Source organism: Bos javanicus, chromosome 7 (genome assembly GCF_032452875.1).
Source record: "Bos javanicus breed banteng chromosome 7, ARS-OSU_banteng_1.0, whole genome shotgun sequence".
Lineage (NCBI taxonomy): Eukaryota > Metazoa > Chordata > Mammalia > Artiodactyla > Bovidae > Bos > Bos javanicus.
In genome coordinates this window covers 68,095,446-68,115,589 of record NC_083874.1, presented here as the reverse complement: position 1 = coordinate 68,115,589, position 20,144 = coordinate 68,095,446, and the positions used below count along the sequence as shown (strand labels likewise).

At 42.5% G+C, this 20,144-nt stretch overlaps 1 protein-coding gene across 1 annotated transcript; it reads left to right on the top strand.

Moving 5' to 3' along the window:
- The first annotated feature begins 4,577 nt into the window (after nucleotides 1-4,577).
- LOC133252149 (hepatitis A virus cellular receptor 1-like) lies at nucleotides 4,578-18,512 on the top strand. The gene is made up of 4 exons (XM_061424858.1): nucleotides 4,578-4,620; nucleotides 13,492-13,824; nucleotides 16,336-17,319; nucleotides 18,357-18,512. The coding sequence occupies exons 1-4, from the start codon at nucleotides 4,578-4,580 to the stop codon at nucleotides 18,497-18,499; spliced, it is 1,503 nt and encodes a 500-aa protein (XP_061280842.1). The 3' UTR covers nucleotides 18,500-18,512.
- Nucleotides 18,513-20,144: the final 1,632 nt, after the last annotated feature.

Sequence of the window (20,144 nt, the reverse complement as noted above, 5' to 3'; positions counted from 1 at the left end):
AATGTTCTGTCACAGCAGTAAAGAAGTTTCTTTGTCAATTGCATCACAATCGGATCTTTAATCATGTCTTTAATAATCTTTGTTGTTCACAGACAGTTATTGTTTGATCCTGATGCCTTTGCAAAAATGCTTCATTATCAAGAAGTTTCACAGAAAGGATTTTTGACAAGTGCAGGTTTTTAAAAGCTTTATAAAACTGTTACAAAAGATCAAGGATTAGTTACATAGGAATGAGTGAACTGATGAACATGGTTATAGATTTTATGGTTTTTCCGGTCTGAAATATTACTGCTTTTTAATCTGTTTTCCAGATATAAGGAAACCTTTCCCCTTAAACTAATTATGACTTACAGCAATTTGGATAGTGCTACAATTGTAAGCAAAATTGAAACATGTCTCTTTTCTTTCTACCTGATCCCTCCAATATTGTAAACCCTTAGGTTGCTAGCAGACTTATCAAGTAAACAAGAAAGTCCACATCTTGACAGTTGCGGGAATCTGAAGACACTTTGGAACACTGAGGAGAGAAATTAGTCCAGATCTTTAGGTATCACAGGTGGGATCTGATGGCATGCCCTTGGGATGACTTTTCTCACTTTGAGAAAGAAGCCTTTTAAAAATTCAATCTGAGATTCTTTATAAAAAGGTCTACCTAAACCAATTTTTTAAAGGATTGTATGTTCAATTACACTTATATAAGTAATCAGGCCAAGTTTACTGAAAGCAGACTTATTTTTGCAAACAAATTACTCTTAATTTGATAGAAGTCAGCATAATTTTAGAGAGAAAAATTATATATATGGATATTAAATTCTAGTATTGTTAATTTAGGTCTGTATTTACTGCCCAAGACTCACTTCTGAGATAGACCCCTGTTGTTAGGTTACATTATTGTAGAGTTTAATTGAATTACTAAAAGGACACTCTAAGTTTGTCTCTGAAGCTTATTTCTGTATATTCGATGCCCCATGACCTATAACCAGAAGATTATGCATTTTGGAAAGACATCATTTAAAGAACTGTCTCCAACCTACATCAAAGGGCACTTGTCAGATAATCTTTATTAGCTCATGCATAGAAAAAACAAAAGAAATTGACTTTTGGATTTGTATTTTCCACTTAGAAAGAATTCTTGCACTGGAGCCCTTAGCCTCACCTTAAAACAAAGTTCAAACAGAGGAGAAACTACACTCCCACCAAGACAAAGAGAAGACAACATCAGAAGTGGACAGCTATCCCTAGATTCTCGATGTGACCTGTATGATTAGTTATACTACTTTCAGCATAATAGTTACATTAGATAATAATGTCATATTATATAATTATAATTATAGAAATATGGATATAATTATATATTATAATTATTTTTGATAATTTCTTGGACTTTTTCATAAATCCAAGTTTTTCTGTCATGGTGTAAATCTTACACAGAATTTAAAAATTAATCCAATTGTTAGGCATATGATCAGTTACCTACATCTAGTACTTCTGGGTTACCTTGGTGGATTTCTCCTCTCCACGGGTCTAATTGGATGACCCTTAGGAAATTTATTCCAGAAGAGAGCTATAGTTCTGTTTGAGCAACTATTGATATTATTAGTCTTGACTCCCTCACTTGGCCAATTAATGGTGCTTTCTCTGCCCATGGCTATAGCATGAATTTTCTTTTAAAGTTACTCAAGCTCGATGATAACAAACAAAATTTCAGTCAGCAAATCTAACTTCCTGATTATTAGGAGGGACCCTCCTTCAGTTACAGGGTGGATTTATATGACTCCCACCAGATTATTTGAATCATTTAAGTTTAAAAGCTCCCTTACATTGGGAACAGTTAAGCTAAGGATTATCAGCCTAATAACACTAGAGAATTAGGCTGGATGCCTTTGTGAACAATACAGGTATTTCATTACCTTTAAGATAGTGATTTGTACAGGACAGATTGAGTCAGATGAGCTGGTAATATACTGGATCACATCTAATTAAAACTCTTGGCCTAAATATTTACTTATGACCCTATTAATGCTACTAGCTATGTTACTTGCATTTGACCTATTTTACAAGATTGTGATTTCTGGCATTACTAAATGTGTGACTAAGCCTCTGATAAAAATGATGACTAGGCAACTTGCACATATGTATTTATTTAAGAGCTGTACATGTATATATTTATTTATGAACTCAAGATTGTAATAGTGTAGCTCTACATATGGGAAGAAATAGCACAGAGTATTTTGCTTGGATCAAAACAGATTTGAAAGACATGTGGTCCAAGACTTTTGGCTACTATTAGCAGTGCCTAGGATGTGGAAAAACAGACTGGTTCTAAATAGGAAAAGGAGTACATCAAGGCTGTATATTGTCACCCTGCTAATTGAACTTATATGCAGAGTACATCATGAGAAACGATGGGCTGGAAGAACCACAAGCTGGAATCAAGATTGTGGGGAGAAATATCAATAATCTCAGATATGCAGATGACACCACCCTTATGACAGAAAGTGAAGAGGAACTAAAAAGCCTCTGGATGAAAGTGAAAAAGGAAAGGGAAAAGTTGGTTTAAAGCTCAACATTCAGAAAACTAAGATCATGACATCTGGTCCCATTACTTCATGGCAAATAGATGGGGAAACAGTGGAAACAGTGGCTGACCTTATTTTGGGGAGCTCCAAAATCAATGCAGGTGGTGATTGCAGCCATGAAATTAAAAGATGCTTACTCCTTGGAAGGAAAGTTATGACCAATCTAGATAGCATATTGAAAAGCCAAGACATTACTTTGCCAACAAAGGTCTTTCTAGTCAAGGCTATGGTTTTTCCAGTAGTCACGTAAGAATGTGAGAGTTGGTCTGTGAAGAATGCTGAGCGCCGAAGAATTGATGCTTTTGAACTGTGGTGTTGGAGAAGATTCTTGAGAATCCCTTGGACTGCAAGGAGATCCAACCAGTCCGTTCTGAAGGAGATCAGTCCTGGGTGTTCTTTGGAAGCAATAATGCTAAAGCTGAAACTCCAGTACTTTGGCCACCTCATGCGAAGAGTTGACTCATTGGCAAAGACTCTGATGCTGGGAGGGATTGGGGGCAGGACGAGAAGGGGATGACAGAGGATGAGATGGCTGAATGGCATCACTGACTCGATGGATGTGAGTCTGAGTGAACTCCGGGAGTTGGTGATGGACAGGGAGGCCTGGCATGCTACAATTCATGGGGTCGCAAAGAATCGGACGTGACTGAGTGACTGAACTGAGCAGAGTCCAGTAAGAACACACTGAAGATTATCAAAATACTGGCCCGACTGAGAAAAAGGTATTCTCTACATTATGGGATCGGAGAAGGCGATGGCACCCCCGCTCCAGTACTCTTGCCTGGAAAATCCCATGGACAGAGGAGCTTGGTAGGCTGCAGTCCATGGGGTCGCTAACAGTCGGACACGACTGAGCGACTACCCCTTCACTTTTCACTTTCATGCATTGGAGAAGGAAATGGCAACCCACTCCAGTGTTCCTGCCTGGAGAATTCCAGGGACAGGTAGCCTGGTGGGCTGCCATCTATGGGGTCGCACAGAGTTGCACATGACTGAAGTGACTTAGCAGTACACTATGGGATAAAGTGGCCATGAACTGCCTCCTAAATCATGACTGAATTTATAACCATTAGGGGGCACTGCCAGCTAAGGAGTGTCCCTAGCCATCTTGTTCTGTAAGAATTAAGTCACTAGCCATTGTAGTCACTGATACTCAATATACCCTGAAAGGAATTCAGTGCAGTGATCCAAATGAAGTACTCTGTGCTCTGGGAAAACTGGTAAAACAAGCCTTCAGATAGATGTTTACAGGAGAAAATTTTATGAATCCAAGTTTCATCTTCTTGTACTTAGAAAAACGCTAAAGGCATTAATTGAGCTATTTGTTTCTTGTACCTAGTGGCAACCTCTACTGAGACATTTGATTGTACTTCTCCAAAATCACATATAAGCTTATCTCTCCAACCCTCTTGGGTGTGGTTCATCAGAGCTATCTGAGAGGCAGTCTCCTGAGCCATAAGTAAAACTCACAACTCTCAGTTCTTAGTTCAGTGGACATTTGATAATTTGACTAAGGCTGGGGACTAGCCGTTTTGACCACAAAGGAAGAAGTACCCTCTTCTCACCAGAAAGCCAGGTGACTCCTCTTCAAGGCTAAGGATAAGTGTGCCTTTGCCATGGGAAGTCTGGCCTTTGCTCTGGCTTTCCCTGCTAAGCCTTCCTCTTATTTCCTTTGTGTTTGCTCCCTCATCTCCTCTGTCAGCACCTAGAGTTAGTTTGGACTCTAGGTGTAGGAAAGGAGCTAGGTAAGTAGGCACTGTTTCAGAGGACAGCTTTGCCTGTCTGTTGGAAGGGGCAGAGCTCTCAGTCACCTGGAGCAGACAGAGAGCTGAAGCATTTGCAAGTGTGCTCCTGCTTCCTGCAGGCAGGCTTATGTGATTCACCCTGTAAGGGTGAAAGGAGAAGTTGAAATCTGAGAATTAAGACTTGTTCTGATACCATCTGATTGAGGACCACACCAAGCAGTCTGCTTTCTCTTTCCTTCAGGCCAATAGCATCATGCATCCTTGGGTAGCCATCCTGGGCCTCCTACTCCTGCCAGGTAAGTGAATAGGTGGATTGTGCTTTGGAACCCCAAGGATGTAGGGGGTGTGTGGGCATGGTAGAGGGGGGCTTTGTCAAAGGTAATGGGATCAACTAGTGAGCAAAGAACCAAGCTGAAAACTTAAGCCAAAGGAATTGCTTAAATTCTAAGAATTAAAAAATCTATGGGTAGGTTTATAAGGCATGCTGCAGTACAGTACAGCTTATGCTGCCTTTTGTGTTTAAATTAAAAAAAAAAAATAGTAGGTAGATGGTTGTGTATGCATGAACTACTCAAGTATATGTAAGAAAGAGTAACCGTGGACGAGGGTGGGAGGAAGCAATGGGGATGAGTAGGAAGGAGATAAGTCCTTTATTGTACCATTTTGTGCTTTTTGATTTTTTTAACCATGTATAACTGTTTCTTTTAAGAAGAAAATATTATAACTTCCCTGGTTTTCCAATGGTAAAAACTTTGTGTTTCCAATGCAGGAAGCATGAGTTCTATCGCTGGTTGGGGAACTAAGATACCACATGCGGTGCCATGTGGCCAAAATTTTTGTTTTAATCAATAAACAAAAAATTTAATGTTTAATAGACAAAATTATTTAATTTATCTCATATTTTAACATTCTATGAGATAAGGGAAATTTTTAGGAATAGACATAATCCTAAATTAAAAAAAAACAAAACTCTCGAAGTAGGGATATGAGGAAAAGTACAGTTTTAAATTATATTCTGTAACAAATTTATATAATCAGCATAAATTACCTTTATAATTCAAAAATGATATTAAGCAAAATTAAATATAATCAGAATTTTGGTAATAAAAACTAGACTTGTTTTATATAACAATGAGTGTTTTATTCCCAGAGCATTTCCCAGACTTACAGGCCAGTTCTAACTATGACTGGTTTTTGAATCAAAAATTTTTGATTTTTTTAAGGACCACTCAGACTTCATTTGGCAATACAGTTTTTTAAACCACTGCTGCAGGAGACAGTTTTCCTGCATGTTTGTTTTTAAGAGGTAAAGTTTAACATTTGATTGAATATTGTCCAATTTTTTGGTTTCACCTGGCCAACTGGACAGTGCTCCATTGCAGGACAGTCATCAACTCACAAGAAGGGATCCCTGCTTGAATTTTTTTAATCGATCCTAAATTCCAGGATGGGCTTCCCAGGTGGCTCAGTGGTAAAGAATCCACCTACCAATGCAGGAGACATGGGTTTGATCCCAGAGTCGGGAAGATCCCCTGGAGAAGGAAATGGCAACCCACTCCAGAATTCTTGCCTGTGAAATTCCATGAACAGAGGAGTCTGGTGGGCTACAGTCCATGGGGTGGCAAAGAGTCCAATACAACTAAGCAACTAAACAAAAACAACAAAGCCCATTATAAGTCTTAGTTCCTTCTGAGAGTACTATAAACCCTTTTTTCTAAAAACTGATTTCTAAAGACTTTACTAGACTTCTGCCTTCTAGCCAATGATGCTGAAAGTAGGGTATTAGCTGTTTTTTCTTTAACTTAGAGAAGATTTGTGAGGTGAAATTTTTTGTATCGTCATTTTAAAAATTGCAATAAAATTGAAAATCAAAATTTTAAATGCAACTCTGTTTTAAAATCAGATTTCAACAGAGACAGTGACTGAATCTAGGGGAGAGAAAAAGCCACCTGTGTGTATTAACATTTAGTAAGCAGATACTTGTCAAACACAGGATAAAATGCACACACATTGATGGATTACTGGAGTGTCACTTGTTTCAAACCTTTTGGAGAGGAATTTGAATCATATTCACCAAAAGACTGAACATATTTCTGCCCTTGATCCTTGTCACGTGAGTGTATGTTCCTCGGTTCTTTGTCTCGTCACAACAAAGATTTGGAGCAACGGACATTAAAGCCCTCGGCGTGTCACAGCTCTCAGGTCTTGGACAAACCGTGCTACAGCTCTTAGGCAAATCAGTGTTACACCTCTATTTTATTTAGAAGATAGCAAGAGAGAGAGAGAGTGAGAGAGAGAGAGAAAGAAAAGAACTCATGCATGCGGGAGAGAGTCCTTGAGAAAGTGCTTTGGCTCCTCCTTTTATATGTTTTTCCTCCACCTGGGCCTGCCCTATGCAAATTGGGCTTAGCCAGGAGTGCTGTTTGTTCTGTCTGAAGTCTTCACTCTGGTCCTCAGACCTTCCTTTGACCTTCCTTGTCTTTTAACCACTGCCATTTTGGACTCCTTTTCCCTATTCTACCTACCTAACATTCCCCCCTCAAGACATGGGAGGCCCAATTCTTTGGGAATAGGGGTGTCGAGGTCTTTCTGGCTACTTCCTGCTGAACTGGGACAGTGAGGGGTATTGCACCTCCCCCTCTTGCTAGTCTCAAGCCTCAGAGTCCTTATAGCGGTGTCCAAGGGTGTGTGATATTTTCCATGGTCGGCTGTAGTTTTATAGCTTTGTTGAACTGGTACTGCATGTTGTAGCTCGTTGACTTCGGCAGAGACAAAACAGGTTAGCCAATTGACAGTACATGGAATAATCATAAGCATCATGAATATAGCATAACAAGGACTAGTAGGGACATTAGTCAATTTTAAATTCACATGTCCAGGATGGCTCAAGTCCCTCCTTGTTCAGGGATCAGAAGATATATCTCCTGTCTGTTTTGGAGTACAGTCTCTGTCAAGCTGTGTTGGCTCTTTAGAGTTATCCTGAGAAATTTTATCCCCAGAAACCAGATTTTGGGGGTTTTCATTAGAATGACACTCATTTATAGTTCTGAATAGGTATCTGAGATGTCCCAGGGGCTCACAGGTGTATTGAGTGTCCTCTTCTGTTTTCTTCCATGGCTTGACTCGTGAGTAGTGAATTCAGGAGTCATGTCCTGGTACCTTGACTGCTGTGGGGGTAGAAAGTATTACAGGGTAGGGGCCCTTTCATGTGGGCTGGAGTTGAGCCTTTGGGGACCCATCTTTCCAGACTTTAATTAGGACTTGAGTCCCTGGAGCATATAGTGGTGACTCTTTAGAATCTTTTGGGTCCTGGTTCATACCCCACAAGCGTATATCCTGTTGGACTTGCCCACTGGCCATGGTATAAGACTGGAGGGTCTGAACCTCTGGATCTAGGAAGAGGTCATTGACATAAACAAAAGGTCTCCCATATAGCATCTCATAAGGACTAAGACCAACCTGTTCCTTAGGGGCAATGCAGGTGTGGAGGAGAGCTATTGGTAAAGCCTCCTTCCATCCCAGGGAGGTCTCCTGGGTTATCTTTTTTATCACTGATTTTAAGAATTGATTGGCTCTTTCTACTTTTCCTGAAGATTGAGGCCTCCAGGCACAATAAGTAATGCCCAATGCTTTCGAGACCGCTTGGGTAACCTTAGAAGTAAATGATGTCCCATTGTCACTTTGTAATGACCTGGACAGACCAAATCTTGAAATGATTTCATGGATCAGTTTTTTTTACCACCTCCTCAGCCTTCTCAGTTCGGGTGGGAAAGCCTTCAATCCATCCTGTGAATGTATCTATCATAACTAATAGGTATTCATACCCTTGAGAAACTGGCTTCTGAGTGAAGTCCATCTGCCAGTCCTCTCCTGGGTAGTCCCCATGTCGTTGGATGGCTGGGCCAGCTGGGGTCTTCGAGCTCCTTGGGGGTTGTTTAATTGGCAAGTGGGACAAGAGGAGACCACCTGTCTTATAGTTGTTTGGAAGGACCTTTCTAGTAATCTGTGGAGGGCCTTTTCTCCTAAATGAGTAGTTGCATGTAGGGAGTTAACTAACTTCCATTGGAGGTTCCAGGCAGAAAAAGGAGTCCCTCCTTTTGGAACCACCCCATATGATCTTCTTGGAAGCCCTTGCTCTTAGCTTTAAGAGTCTCACCTTCAGTACATGAAGGAGTTTCTGGCAAATTAGTCTGTGGAACTAAGGTGGCAATCCCTATTAGGTCATGGTTCTGTAATGCTGCTCTCCTAGCTGCCTGATCAGCTGCTGGGTTCCCTCGTGCCACTTCCGTGTTCCCTTTTTGGTGTCCTTTACAGTGGGAGACTGAAACCTCAGTGGGCAGGTGGACTGCCTCCAAGAGTCGAAGAATCTGATCACCATATTTGATTGGGGACCCTCGGGTGGTCAAGTGGCCCCTTTCTTTCCAAACAGCCGTATGTGCATGTAGCACCAGAAAGGCAAACTTGGAGTCAGTGTAAATGGCTATTCTTTTTCCTTTTCCCAGCTCTAAAACTTGAGTCAGGACTATGAGCTCAGCTAATTGGGCTGAAGTACCTGGTGGCAGAGGCTTAGCCTCTATGGTCTCAAAATTGGAGACTACTGCATATTTGGCTCTTCTTTTTCCATCCAAGACAAAGCTGCTTCCATCAGTGTACCAGATTTCCTCAGGATTGGTCAGAGGATCTTCTGACAATCCCTCTCGGGGTTTTGTCCAGTGTTCCAAGGTTTCTAGACAAGAGTGAAAGGGGAGAGAGCCCTCGGGGGTAGGGAGGAGGGTGGCTGGGTTAAGAACCTCACAAGGGGATATAGTGAGGCCTGGATTTTCCACCAGCATTACTTGATATCTGAGGATTCTTTGATCAGACATCCATAAATGGCCTCTCCCATTTAGGAGTTGTTTTACTTGGTGGCTGATAAAAATAGTTTGCCCACAAAGGAGAGTTTTAAAGCATCTTCTATCATGATTGCAATAGCTGCAAGATTTCGAAGGCAGGGGGGCCAACCTCAGGTAGTTGGATCGAGCCTCTTGGATAAGTAAGCTGCAGTTGGGGCTCAGATTCCAACCTTTGAGTTAACACCCCCAAGGATATTCCCTCTCTTTCATGGACATAAAGTTGGATGCTTTTTCTGGGTCTGGCAACCTCAAGGCAGGTGCCTGAGCTAAGGCCTGTTTTAGTGTAGCCTCTGCCTTCTTTTGAGGAGTTCCCCACATCAGTGGGATTGAATCATTTCATCCCTTTAAGCTTTCATATAAGGGCTGGCCAATTAGACCATAATTGGGTATCCAGATTCTACAATAACCAGTTAGCCCCAGGAAAGCTCGCAATTGTTTTCGAGTTATGGGGGAGGGCAACTGGAGCATTCCTTGTACCCGATCAGAGGACAGCCTCCTGGACCCGTGTGTAATCTGAACTTCCAGGTAAATGAACTTTGTCTCGACCATCTGTGCCTTAGCACGGGAAACTTTATATCCCCTTTCTGCCAAGAAGTTTAGAACCTGAATTGCATGTTGTTGGGCACTTTTCTCATCTGGAGAACAAATTAGTAGATCATCTATGTATTGTAATATTTTCCCATTAGGTCCCAGGTCCAGATCTAGGAGATCCTGGCTAAGGGCCTGTCCAAACAGGTGGGGGTTATCTCTGAACCCCTGAGGTAATACTTTCCAAGTCATCTGTTGGTGTTTTTCTCCTGGGGCCTCCCACTCAAAGGCAAAAAGATATTGGGATTCTTTAGCCAGTGGTATGCAAAAAAAATGCATCTTTGAGATCCAAGACTGTAAACCACTTGGCACTGGGTGGGATTTCTCCCAAGATTACATAGGGATTGGGTACTGTGGGATGGAGGGGGACTACAGCTTCATTTATGATCCAGAGACCTTGAACCAGTCACCAGGTTCCGTCTTTTTTCTTTACTGAGAGGACTGGGGTGTTACATGGCGAACTGGTGGGGACCAATAGCCCACAAGCAAGGAATTTATTTATTAAAGGCTGTAGTCCCTCCTGAGCCTCTCTTTTGAGAGGATATTGTTTCCAGTTAGGAAACCGAGTGGGATCTTGGAGGACAATGATGACCGGTTCAGCTTGGTCGGCTCGTCCAGGAATCCCCTGGTCCCACACCTGGGGGTTAATCTTGTCTTCCCATAGTTTTTGGTCCCTCTCTATTGAAGGTGTAATGGGTTCTTCAGCAGTAACCAGGAGCTGTAGAGCTCTAGGGGCTGAAAAACTTCCCATCACAAGGGTGGTCCCCAGTTTAGTGAGTATATCTCTTCCCAATAAGGGAGTAGAACACTCAGGGACCACCAGAAACTGGTGGGAAAATATGTGTCAACCAAGAAATTCTCGGACCTACCTGCCACATCCAGTTGCACCCTTGGCTCCAGCCCCATGATGGTTATCTGTGACAGGCTGGCTGGAGCGGGCTGCTTCAGTCCTCTTGAACCATCGTGAGGGTAGGCTTGTTGCTTGGTTTGAGGCTCTTGGGTCCCCAGGTCAGAGTGCTGCCCAATGTCCCAGTTGATGGCATTTGTGGCAAGCCATTCTAGGAGACTTGTCACGGTTTGGACACTCTTTGGCCCAATGCCCCGCCTGTCTACAGATCAGGCATCTGTCTCGTGCCTTGTCCCTCAAGGACTCGGGGTTTGCCATAGGGCTTCTCTGGAGGGCGGCCAGCATCTGGGCATGGCTTGTCTCTTTCTTTCTCTCCTTCTCCTGGGCCTTGGCCTCCTTCTCCTGTTCTCTGTTATAAAAGGTATTGGTGGCCGTCTGGACCATCTCATCTAAAGAGGCAGCAGGGTCCTGCTGTTGTAGCTGCTGTAACTTAATTCTGATATCTGATGAACATTAGGACAGGAATTTGTCCTTTAAAATCACCCGTCCCTCGTAAGAGTCTAAGTCCAGGTTGGTAAACTTTTGGAATGCCTCTTTTAGCCTTTCCAGAAAGACAATGGGGTTCTCATTGGGCTCCTGAGTTATTGCTGAGACTGGGCACAGTCCCACAAGTAATAGGCTTCTTTATGTTTCCATGGGTGGACTTCCTTAGGGGTGAGTTTTTCTGAAGCTTTTCCTACCCAGAACTGTTGCAACCTGAGAGCCAGGCGTCCCCAGGTCAGGGTGCAGATCCCCAGGCAGGCTGAGGCGTGACAGCCTCCTAGAGATCGGATCCCCGGGCAGGTCGAGGGGTGACGACCTTCTGGGACCCCTGGGACTAGAGGATCCCCAAACAGGTTGAGGCATGACAACCTTTCGAAGACCAATCCCTAGGCAGGTCAAGGTGTGATGACCTCCTGGGATACCCCAGACTGGAGTTTGGGCATCCCCAAGATCTCCAGTGTGACCAGTATTGGGTAGGATTAGGGGGTTGAATATTACAGAGTATTTCCCTCCTAAGGCCAGCTATTTTCTGGTTGTCTCTCCAGAAGATTGTAGAGGCAACCTTGTGGGTCTGGATGGGGCTCAGGAAAAGAGCATGAAACAGGAGGGAAGGGGGCAGAGCACAACCTTTGAAAGAATGACATAGCACAAGGGTATAATGTAAACCAATTAAAATCAGTTGGGTCCAAGATGACAAATCAAATTCAAGTAAACCTTACTCCTCAATCTATAAGCCAACAGACACACCCAGAGGTGGCAGGACAGCTCCAAGTCACAAGGGAGGACAGAGTTGTTCCCCAATGGCTGGGATGATTCTCTCACTTATTAGCATATGAATTCCATCCCTTCACAAAACCTAGCCAGGCCTAATTCCATGGCCCCAGCCCTTGCCCTCCGCAATGGTTCACACCCTGAAGAGTGGCTTTTCTCTGGATCCTAACAAATCCATCTCTTATTGCTTTGTTTCTCAATGAATTTTTGCAATGAGACATCAGAGCCTGAGTTTCATTAGTTTTGGCTGGGCTTGAGTCCCGGTAGAGAGCTGAAGGACAGGAGGAAAAAGCAGTGGGAAAAACGTGCCAAGGAATCCCCTTCATAGCCCACCGGAAGATTTGCTAAATATCTGACCTGTGCTCACACTTTCATTGGTCTGATCCTTGGCACAGAGAAGAGGAAGGACAGAAGAACCCGCACCGGCTTGTGTAACAGCTACTGGGGCTCAGCAGATAGCGCCTTTGGGACATGCTGAGGAGTAGCTTCTCCAGAGTCCCTCAATTGTGTCTCCTGCTGCCCGCCTATTCTCGGGAGGTTTGAGGAAACAAGAAATGAGAGATTGTAAAAGTCCCTCCAGCCATAGGAGTGAGGACCTCTTACCTTAACCGGAGGTCTTCTGGAATCTGAGACTGGACCTCGTGAGCTTTCTGCTGAGTTCGTTTTTCACTGTCCTGGTTTCCAGCACGATGGGCCTTCTCCTGTGCTGGGTTTCTTCGCCTTCCACTTCTAGCTCAGGAGCTTTGCTGAGTTGGGCTCCTGTTGTGCTTGGCCTCTTCCACGCAGAGGTTGTTTCAGCTAGGTTAAAACCGAGTCATGGCACCATAGATGTCACGCGAGTGTATGTTCCTCGGTTCTTTGTCTCATCACAGCAAAGATTTGGAGCAATGGACATTAAAGCCCTCATTGCATCACAGCTCTTGGGTCTTGGAAAAACCGTGCTACAGCTCTTAGGCAAATCAGTGTTACAGCTCTATTTTATTTAGAAGATAGCAGGACAGTGAGAGAGAAAGAAAAGAGCGCACGCACATGGGAGAGAGAGTCCGTGAGAAAGCGCTTTGGCTCTTCTTTTTATATGTTTTTTCCTCTACCTGGGAGGAAAAAACATATACCTGCCCTATGCAAATTGGGCTTAGCCAGGAGTGCTGTTTGTTTTGCCTGAAGTCTTCACTCTGGTCCTCGGACCTTCCTTTGACCTTCCTTGTCTTTTAGTCACCGCCATTTTGGACTCCTTTTCCCTATTCTACCTACCTAACATCCTGATACTTTCTCTCATAAATCTGTCCTATTAGGAAGTAATCCTGAATACAGAAAGACATTTATCTGATGTTTCATCCTCAAATATATCTGGTTAATAATAATTCTGCTAAAGAATATGTTTACCAGAAAAATGCATATGTTAAATTTACAAACTCAAGATATAGTTAGATAATTTCACACAGCATAAACTATATAAAGAACAAAATGAAAATAAAATAAAAGCTAAAATTTTGAGACCTTATGCTCTGGTTTCTCTTTATTTACAGATGGTGTAACCTCTTACCATCAAGTGACTGGAGTGGCGGGTCAGAGTGTCACTCTACCCTGCTACTATAATGGAGAAGTCACAAGCATGTGTTGGGGCCGAGGGGCATGTCCTTGGTTTGATTGCGGAACTAACATCATCTGGACTGATGGATACAGAGTCACCTATCGGAGAGATGGACGTTATCAGCTAAATGGAAATATTCGTGGAAGGGATGTGTCTTTGACCATAAACAATGCTGCCGTGTCTGACAGTGGCTTGTATTGTTGCCGAATTGAGGTGAGAGGGTGGTTCAATGACATAAAAACCACCCTAGAGTTGAGGATCAATCCAGGTGAGCTTATCTTCCTACTTCTTTGATCACTTCCTGTGGGTTCCCAGAGATAAGAGTTTTCTGTTTGATATTAACTTTCTTTTCCTTTAGTAGGGAAAGAAAAGTTTCCTATGATCTTGTTTTCAAATAACTCTTCAACAGAATATCTTGTATTTGTGTAGCTGCTGCTGTTGCTGCTGCTCTAAGTCGCTTCAGTCGTGTCCAACTGTGCGACCCCATGCACTGTAGCCCACCAGGTTCCTCTGTCCATGGGATTTTCCAGGCAAGAGTACTGGAGTGGGATGTCATTGCCTTCTCCATGTTTTTGTGTAGAGTGAAGTGTTAAGACTAACCTTGATTCAAGACCGTAGGCTAGAGGATCTTCCCAGTCAGCAAACTGTCTCCTGAAGCAGTGCTTCAGGAACACTAGTTGGTTCATGAAAAAGCATTCACTGTTCCACACTGAAATATAGTGAGTATTTTTATGGAGCTGAATTTCTTCTTCTTGAATATCTGACCTTTTCTCTGAGGTCATTTATTTGGAGAATTTTCAAATGTTCTTTCTTAACATTTTAAGACTCATAGAGAGTTTCACACATATAAAACAGGTAATATAAGGTCCTGTCAAATAGATGTATTATTTGGTTTTGACAATTGTCAACTCAATTTTGTTGCATATACGTTGAAAGAGTCTATGTAGTTTCATCCCCTCCCTCTACCCTTGGAATTTTTGAAGCACAATTCACACCATATCATGGCTCAGCTGGTAAAGAATCAGTCTGCAATGTGGGAGACCTGGCTTTGATCCCTGAGTTGGGAAGATCCCCTAGAGAAGGGAATGGCTACCCAGTCCAGTATTATGGCCTGGAGAATTCCATGAACTCTATAGTCCATGGAGTCACAAAGAGTTGCACACAACTGAGTGACTTTCACTTTCACTCACATATCACTAAATTGCTTGTTTAAAAATTAAAATTGCCCTATTGCAAGATGAGAACATTTTCATCTCAATAACTGTTCACTTTTGGCTTTTAAGAATTTTGTGAAATCCAAAAGTCTGGGAAGTTTATGTGTTTTTATCTTGATGTAGACATTTTAATTTTTCTTACCACTTGGTGAAAGGAGCAGGTTCTAAAGGATTTCCTGGTTTCTGGTGCTCTTTCATAGTAAGTATTCTCCAACTAAAGTTTCCAATGAAAACAGAACCCAAATCAGAGCCTATATAAATCTCTTTTTTAGTTTAAATGAACTTGATATTTTAATTTGATAATTTTTCCTAACTTCATCAAGGACACTTAGCTTATTTGATGAAAGCAAGTAAAATCAGGTCAATTGTGATGCAGAAAATAGCTGACTCCAGGAAAACATCTAGGAGGCAATTTAAGAAAGCCAAAAGATGCTGGTGCTATATACATGTGTGTGGAGGCAGGAGGCTGTGTGTGGGGAAGAGATTATTTTTGGAGTTGTGAAATTATATGATTGGTCTGGAGGAAGAAAGAAATTAATGGGGACATTTATAGTGCTTATAAATTCTTTAATAGATGAGTATTTGCAAAGTCACTGCTCTGTCCAGTGGGAAACGGGTTCATAACTGAGTCAAAGTGACTCTCTGCCTCCAACCCAATACTTTACTTGAGCTTTCTTAAACTTTTCAGAGAATGAGCTTACTTTCAACCTCTCTCAGGACTCTTTCTCAGCAGTTTTTCCTAGCCTTAGTGTCCTAGCTTCTTCCTTAGGAAGTATTTACTCCTGAGCAAGACACATTAGTGAAACAAGCTGATTAAATTTCCTCCTTGTTATACTCCTTTGATCAGATGTTTTTCTTGCTTCCTCTTTTCCTTAGGTTTCGTTTCAAACTGAAGGGAGGGGATTGAGACAGCACTGTTCTTCAAAATCTTTAACTACACTGTTAGACCCAGGTTGACAAACTGTAGGCCTCATCCATTCATGTATATACTATCTATGACTGTTTTCAGGGCTTCCCAGGTGGCATATGGCATCTGTGTTATCCAGCGTATGTTAATGATGTGGATTAATCCACATTTAGGATGCAGATATGTTGGGAGGGTACCCTTATAACTGACAGAAGTGAATGCTATTTATTTGGTCAATATTCTGGTTATTTGGAACTACTATTTGGGTTCTAGTCATGTACTGCTCAGAGGACAAGACAGCTTCAGGCTCTAGACACTTTCCCCTCCTTCACAGATGCTTATGAAGATATGTAAATCTGATATGTATGACTAGTCTTTACAAACTGCTTCAACACAAATCCCATGTGTCATTTTTGAATAGCAACACCTCCCACAATATCATCCTTTAAATGCCACTGTTGCCTTGTTGTGACCATGTCTTCACTCCCTCCTCAGTCACAGATTCTAGTTGACCCATGACAAGAACTTGGAGTTCATGGGAGATAAGTGCTGAGTTCTGCCTGGGGACAGTCTCCGTGGTTGTGTTGGTGCACAGGCCCAGCATGAGTCTCTTGTTTCCTGCTGCTTGATGAATACCTGCTTTCATGTTGATTTCTAGCTCCACCTACAACGACAACGACCACCACCACTGCTACTACAACAACAACTACCACCACTACTCCAACAACCACCACCACTACTCCAAGAACAACCATCACTACAAGAAGGACAACTACCACCACTACGCCAAGAAGAACCAATAGAAGAAAGAGAGCTGCCACCACTACTCGAAGAAGAAGCAATAGAAGAAAGACAACTCCCATCACTACTCTAAGAAGAAGCAATAGAAGAAAGACAACTCCCATCACTACTCTAAGAAGAAGCAATAGAAGAAAGACAACTGCCACCACTACTCTAAGAAGAAGCAATAGAAGAAAGACAACTCCCATCACTACTCTAAGAAGAAGCAATAGAAGAAAGACAACTGCCACCACTACTCCAAGAACCACTACCACCACCACCACTACTCCAAGAACAACCACCACTACGAGAAAGACAACCATTACTACTACCCTAAGAACCACTATCACTATTCCAACAACCGCCACTACTACCCCTAAAACAACAACCACCATGACTCAATCAACCCCCCCCACCACTACTCCAAGAACAACCACCAGTACAAGAAGGACAACCATTACCACTACTCCAGCAATGACTGCCACTATTCCAACAACCACCACTACTACCCCAAAAACAACCACCATGACTCCAACAACCACAACCACCACCATCACCACTACTCCAAGAACAACCATAACTACAAGAAAGACAACCATTACTACTACTTCAACAATGACTACCACTATTTCAAGATCCACTGCTACTACCCCCAAAACAACACCCACCACAACTCCAACAACCACCACCACCACTACTCCAACCACAATGGTCACCCCTGCTCCAACAACCACCACCACTGCTGTGCCAATAACAATCAACACCACTACTCCAACCATGACAGTCACCACTGCTCCGGTGACAGTGAGGTCCTCTACTTCTGCTCTTCCAATGCCAGCACCCACAAAGGACCTCCAGCCAGGTAAACAAAAGTATGTCTAAGTGCAGAAGTTTTTAAAGTAAGGACACACCATCCAGGGCACTGTGTTAAGGCATATGGACAATCTAGGGTAGGGATTCTTAACAGGTTTCCAAACTTGGCTTCACAGAATCTGTGAACCACCTGCACCCTCTTATATTCATCTGTTGTATCTTTAAGCATTTTCAGAGTGAGAGGGACCTAAGATTTTTATTAGATTCTCAAAGGAATCATTAATAGCAAAAAAAAAAAAAAAAAGCCAGACCACTGCTTGTGGACATCTAAGAAGGATGATGCATTCGGCCCTGTTTAACATAGAATTATGAGGAAAAAATAAGAGTGCCAGAACAGGGCCAAGTGAATGAGACTCTGTCTTACAAGGAGCTTTGAATAGAGATCATCTAATCCATTTTGAAGCCTAATCCAACACTTGAGGATATGATTTCGGTGAAGTTAATGCTTACTCTGTTTCCTGTGTCAGGAAACATGCTAACTGCTTTATAAGTATTAAGCCCCTTAATTCTTATCACAACCCTAGGACTGATGCTAAAGCTGAATCTCCAATGCTTTGGCCACCTTGTGCAAACAACTGACTCATTGGAAAAGACCCTGCTGCTGGGAAAGATGGAAGGCAAAAGGAAAAGAGGGTGGCAGAGAATGAGATGGGTAGACAGCATTGCTGACTCAATGGACATAAGTTTGAGCGAACTCCAGGAGACAGAGATGGACAGGGAAGCATGGCATGCTGTGGTCATGGAGTTACAAAGAGTCAGACATGACTTAGCAACTGAACAACAAAAGAAGTATAAAAAGTGAAATAATTCTGTTGTTAAGCTCTCAGATCATTATCTAGATCAGATTTATTCATGATAATGAAATGCCTTCATAGCAGGGTAATACCTCAAGGACATCTATTAATATATTTCTAAGAAAGAGTCAAAGGATAATTTCTGATTTAGTTTTGTTTGTTCTTTCTGCTTGGGGTATAAATTTTCCTCCACTAATTGAACACTACTTTTCCATTCTTGTCATTCCTATAGCTTCTTTATCTTCTCCAACTCAGACAGCAGAAAGCCAGCCTACTACCCTGTATGAAACAAACATAACCAGCTCACCATGGCACTCTTGTTCAACAGGTAACTTCAGTTTCTTTCCTCAACACCTGGGAGCATTCAAATTTTGATAATATTAGCACATTGTTCAGAGCACATATTCTGAAATAAGACAAGCGTGACTTGAATGCCAACAATGGCTATTCCACTCAGCTATGCAGTTTGAACAAATGTCTTATTACCCTCTTTGAATCTGTTTTTATTCTTTGGGAAATGAAGGAAATATTCTTACAAGCATTATTTGAGATAAAGATCTGGGGACACAGTTACAAGGTAAGTGATAGAGTGGCAACTATGACTGTTACTTAGAATGTCCAGAAATATGTACATTTGAGTGACACAGGCAGCTTGTATGATTTGGGACCATCCACATACATATCCACATTTTTCTAAATACAGTGAATCAGCCTTGTCTTTAAACTTATTTCTAGGCATACTTCCCTGGACAGAGCCTTAAAAGAATTAAATCCAAACTAGTTCAGATGGAACTGGTCACCTGTTTATGCTTCCTCTAAGCCCCAGACACTACACAGAGCTAGGAGGCTCCCCTGCTGCCTTGTCGAGCTTTCATTTCACATGGACACTTTGAGTTGGGTTGAGGACATGGACACCAGAGCCAAAGAGGCAGGTCCCACTAGGATTGTGCTATTCCACTCCCAAAGACTCCAGTTCTCCCTAGTTTGGGAAAGCCCATATTCTTTTGAGATGTAAGATTAGTCTGTTTTTCTTATAATGGAGAAAGATGATATTGAATTGTCATCTTTCCCAACTAACTCTGTTACCCATGGTGGTAAATTTGGAGAGTGCCATATGTGAACCCCTTTGTAATGCAGAACTGGCTTCTTTGTCCATGTGCCTGTGAAGAATCCAACAAGGTCAGATTTTGTAAGATTTTGTAAGACTTGTGCGTATGATTCATCATGCTCAGGAGTTGCTAATCTGTAGCAGACACCCACAGAGAAGGCAATGGCAACCCACTCCAGTACTCTTGCCTGGAAAATCCCACAGACAGAGGAGCCTGGTAGGCTGCAGTCCATGGGGTCGTTAAGAGTCGGACACGACTGAGCAACTTCACTTTCACTTTTCACTTTCATGCATTGGAGAAGGAAATGGCAACCCACTCCAGTGTTCTTGCCTGGAGAATCCCAGGGACAGGGGAGCCTGGTGGGCTGCCGTCTATGGGGTCTCACAGAGTCCGACACGACTGAAGTGACTCAGCAGCAGCAGCAGACACCCAGGGTGGCCTACTTTGCCAATCATTCAAGGAAGCTCTTAATTGAAAATGGACATGCAGCAGGACTCAGAGAGGGACCAATTTAATTCAAATTAGCTAATAGTGACATTTGATTTTGAAAGTGGAATCCTTGGTGTGAAATGTTTCTTGGCACAGAAACAAAGAGAAGGCAGATAAAAATACAAGTAAGAGCAGTTGGGGCAACTGCACCCCACACTTATAGGCTAAGAGGAAGAACAAAGTAGAAAATGGGAAATTGTTCTCTAAAATATGTCACTAAAACCTGGTCAAGTAGACTTGGCAGCATGGAACAGACATTGCAGCAGCTGTGTCCCCACGACTTCTGTGACTGCTGCCGTCTTGGCAGCATCTCTGAGGCCCTTAAGCCAAATCCTCACAGTGCCCGAGTCACATTTCAGTGGGTTAAAGCCTCACAAAGCCAAGAATGTTAGTCCAGGAGGAATTTTGATTTTCACAGGGCC

Excerpts from the sequence above, each read along its gene's own strand:
- LOC133252149 (XM_061424858.1), top strand. The coding sequence starts at position 4,578 with ATGCATCCTTGGGTAGCCATCCTGGGCCTCCTACTCCTGCCAG. Across the intron at positions 4,621-13,491 it reads GGGCCTCCTACTCCTGCCAG|ATGGTGTAACCTCTTACCAT; the intron begins GTAAGTGAATAG and ends CTTTATTTACAG. Across the intron at positions 13,825-16,335 it reads AGAGTTGAGGATCAATCCAG|CTCCACCTACAACGACAACG; the intron begins GTGAGCTTATCT and ends GTTGATTTCTAG.